Consider the following 3076-nt stretch of genomic DNA (forward strand, 5'->3'; position numbering starts at 1 on the left):
TCGCGCCAAAGAATTTGGCGCGGAGTATTCACAGTCCAGCGCCAGTGATACAGAGACTTTGGTGGGGGGTAGCTTGGTTGATATGTCCGCATCATAATATTTGGTGTGGAGCATCCGTAGGGCCGCACCAATTTCTTTGGCGCGGAATTCCTGTATTCCAGGCAAATCCTCACCAGTTTGCATTCGTGGCAAAGGCACATTTCGGGCACTTGTCACACAGAATTCTAGCAGCAGCAGCAGAGTCACAGACATAGTTTCTCAAGCCAACACATTGCATAGTTACACAGCTCATTGTTTTAACAGATTTCATACTGACTTCATACAGATTCAAGTCCATAGTTCATACATATCAGATTGTTCATAGAGTTTTAACAGAGTTCATACAGAGTCATACATAGAGTTCATACAGAGTCATACACATTCCGACAGAGTCATGCACATACACTTCATACATAGCCATAGTGACAGAGTCATACACATAGCACATGCATTTCACCTATTGCCTGCGGTGGCGTCCCGGAGCATGTGTACCAGGAGTGTACTTCTTGGGCTACTTGTGATGACGCTCCCCTTGAATCATTAGAGACGGATCGATGTAACGGTCATGGGGCTTTTTGCGAGGACGTGCCTGCGACACCTGAGAGCCCGATGGTGCATCGGCAAGCTGGGATGGTCCTATCTCCTCAGGGCCTTCCACATCTTGTTCCTCCTCGACCTCTTCATCCTCGGATAGGTTGACGTCTCCCTCCTTCTCCTTGTACTCACTTGCCACGAGTCCCTTGTGGCATGAACCTCCCGAGGTGGCAGCACTTGCTGAACGGGAAGGATCGTGACCTCGACCCGCTGGCTGCTGGATGTGGGGGAAGGACAACATCATCAACGGGGCCACGACATCCAAGACGGGTAGCCATCTTGCGGCACTTGGAACACAAACGCTACAATCACGAAATGTATGGAGTGAGAACTACGAATAATAATCATAGAACACATGGTCAAAAACACGTGTTCGTTGACGTACCTCAATGAAATGCCTAAGAGTAATCGACTCGTTGGGAGCTCCAATGGGTGTCCCTAATGCAAGCCTGGCCTCATTGATAGTCCTAAGCAGCTCGTGTGCCTATTTACAAATTCACTGAAATATGTAATGTAGTTAACACAAAAAGTATGTAAGTGCAATTGAGACGATTAGTAAGCCTTACCACCCAGTCTGCAACTGGGGCGCCCTCTACTTCGGTTCCTTCACGAACTCTCTTGTCGAATTCATTGTTCGCCTCATCGTCGGACTCGTCCTCCAACATATCCGCCTGTGTCCATCTAGGCCTCAAGTGAACACGGTAGTTTGCATGATACAACTGAAGGTGCCAGTTGAATTGTTCAACATCGTGCTCAAGGGGCTGAATGACATTGTTGGCTTCAAAGTGATGGAACTCGTTGATGTAGTGCTGGTGCTCGTGAAGCCAGTCTGTAATCTTCTTACACTTTTGCCTATCCATTCTGTCATACATATAGGGAGTCATCAATACAATGAAGTAACATGGAAAAAAGGGGGAGACACGAAAACATTAGACATACTTGTAGAGGTCAATGCTAGTAGAGAACGGCTTTGGTGGACAAGGTTGCCACCTCCCGAATTGCCTCATGACCCTATGCGGGAGGTGGTACTCGACTGCATAGAAGCAAATCAAGGGGCATCTCATCAACCACAAGTGTGAATCTCGCATACATAAGATGTTCAAGTCCATCGCTTGCACCACCTGAGATTGATATGGCGTCCATTCAACCTACAAGTGCGATCCAACCATTAGTGCCAAATAAACATCAAAATACCATAACCTACGATTCCCTTCTAAACCAACACTTACGTGTCCAAGTTGTAGGTAGTCTAACTCATTTTTGTATGACTTGTACAACATCTTCTTTCGGCCAACTAACACGGCAACTCTATCATATAGATAAGCTGACGTGGGCTTCCTGTCGGCAACAGTAAACCTCCAATGCTTCTTCTCCACCCAAGCAGGCCTACCCACTGGAAGCTGAATCCACGTCCACTGCTAAAGAAGGTACACACATCCAGCCAAACTAGAATTTGCACTGCTTTGCTGGCATGCGTAGCACAACTGTCGGTATAGCCATGCCAAGGCTACTGATCCCCAGCTGTAAGTCCCTGCGATCTCCCAATCTCTGAGTAGCGGCAAAAACATCCATGAAGCAACATCGCCGTCTGAATCCGAAAACAAAACAGCCCCAAACAAGTGCAGGACATACGCCCTCGCGTATCACTCAACAATCTCCTCGTCGGCATCCTCATCCAAGTTCGAAAAGTTGTCCTCCAGTCACGTGAGAGCGACACCGGAGGTCTTCGACTCATGTGAGTCCTCGTCAGGGCGAAGACCAAGCAGCTCCTCCACTATATCCCACCAACCACCTGAGGCTGTGCTCCCCGTGACCGGCTCACCGCTGATAGGAAGAGCTAACATCATGGCCACATCCTCAAGCGTGATAGTCATCTCTCCACATGACAGGTGAAAGGTGTGCATCTCGGGCCGCCATCTATAAACAAGGGTAGACAGAGCTGATGCACTGTACGTAGGCATTCCGCATCGGCAAAGAGTGGAGAAACCAATCAGACCCGCCTGTCGCAAGTACGGGTTGTACCGCTCGTCATACTCCATACCGGGGTGACCTCGCATGCGGAGTGTTGGTGGCATCTACAGCGAAAAAAGAACAAGAATTACATGAAGGAAATAAAAATACAAAATGAAAGAGACAATGCCATTAGCAGGATGTGAAATTTTACCTCTCCTTCGGCAACCTTCCTTGCCCGGTGTGTCGCATCGTAGTGCTCCTCCAAGGCTAGTCAATGCACCATCCTGGAAAAAAAGATTCAACAATTAGATAACAAAATCATAAGAAAGAAACATAATTGGAGGATATTTTACAAATTGTAACTCTTACAGTACATCAGAAACACAAAGATTGTCTAGACGTCCTGTTGCGGCGTGGCCCACGCCTACTACCCCCTCTTCCCCTCTTAGACTTCTCACATTTAGGGCATGTTGGTTTTTTATGCCCTTTC

At 47.7% G+C, this 3076-nt stretch overlaps 1 protein-coding gene across 1 annotated transcript; it reads right to left on the reverse strand.

Annotated features, from left to right (window-relative positions):
* Nucleotides 1–511: 511 nt before the first annotated feature.
* On the reverse strand, nucleotides 512–2061 carry LOC133909959 (uncharacterized). The gene is made up of 4 exons (XM_062352485.1): nucleotides 1863–2061; nucleotides 1573–1781; nucleotides 1019–1494; nucleotides 512–935 (listed from the first exon to the last, which is right to left on the reverse strand). The coding sequence occupies exons 1-3, from the start codon at nucleotides 1911–1913 to the stop codon at nucleotides 1122–1124; spliced, it is 633 nt and encodes a 210-aa protein (XP_062208469.1). The 5' UTR covers nucleotides 1914–2061; the 3' UTR covers nucleotides 512–935; nucleotides 1019–1121.
* Nucleotides 2062–3076: the final 1015 nt, after the last annotated feature.

The sequence above is a fragment of the Phragmites australis genome, chromosome 2 (genome assembly GCF_958298935.1).
Source record: "Phragmites australis chromosome 2, lpPhrAust1.1, whole genome shotgun sequence".
NCBI classification, from domain to species: Eukaryota; Viridiplantae; Streptophyta; class Magnoliopsida; order Poales; family Poaceae; genus Phragmites; species Phragmites australis.

What these genes read in the sequence shown, in the direction of transcription:
- LOC133909959 (XM_062352485.1), bottom strand. Translation starts at nt 1,913, where the DNA reads ATGTTGTACAAGTCATACAAAAATGAGTTAGACTACCTACAACTTGGA. An exon ending in ACTACCTACAACTTGGACAC is followed by an intron (nt 1,782 to 1,862) that starts GTAAGTGTTGGT and finishes TCGCACTTGTAG; the next exon opens with GTTGAATGGACGCCATATCA. An exon ending in ACTAGCATTGACCTCTACAA is followed by an intron (nt 1,495 to 1,572) that starts GTATGTCTAATG and finishes TATGTATGACAG; the next exon opens with AATGGATAGGCAAAAGTGTA.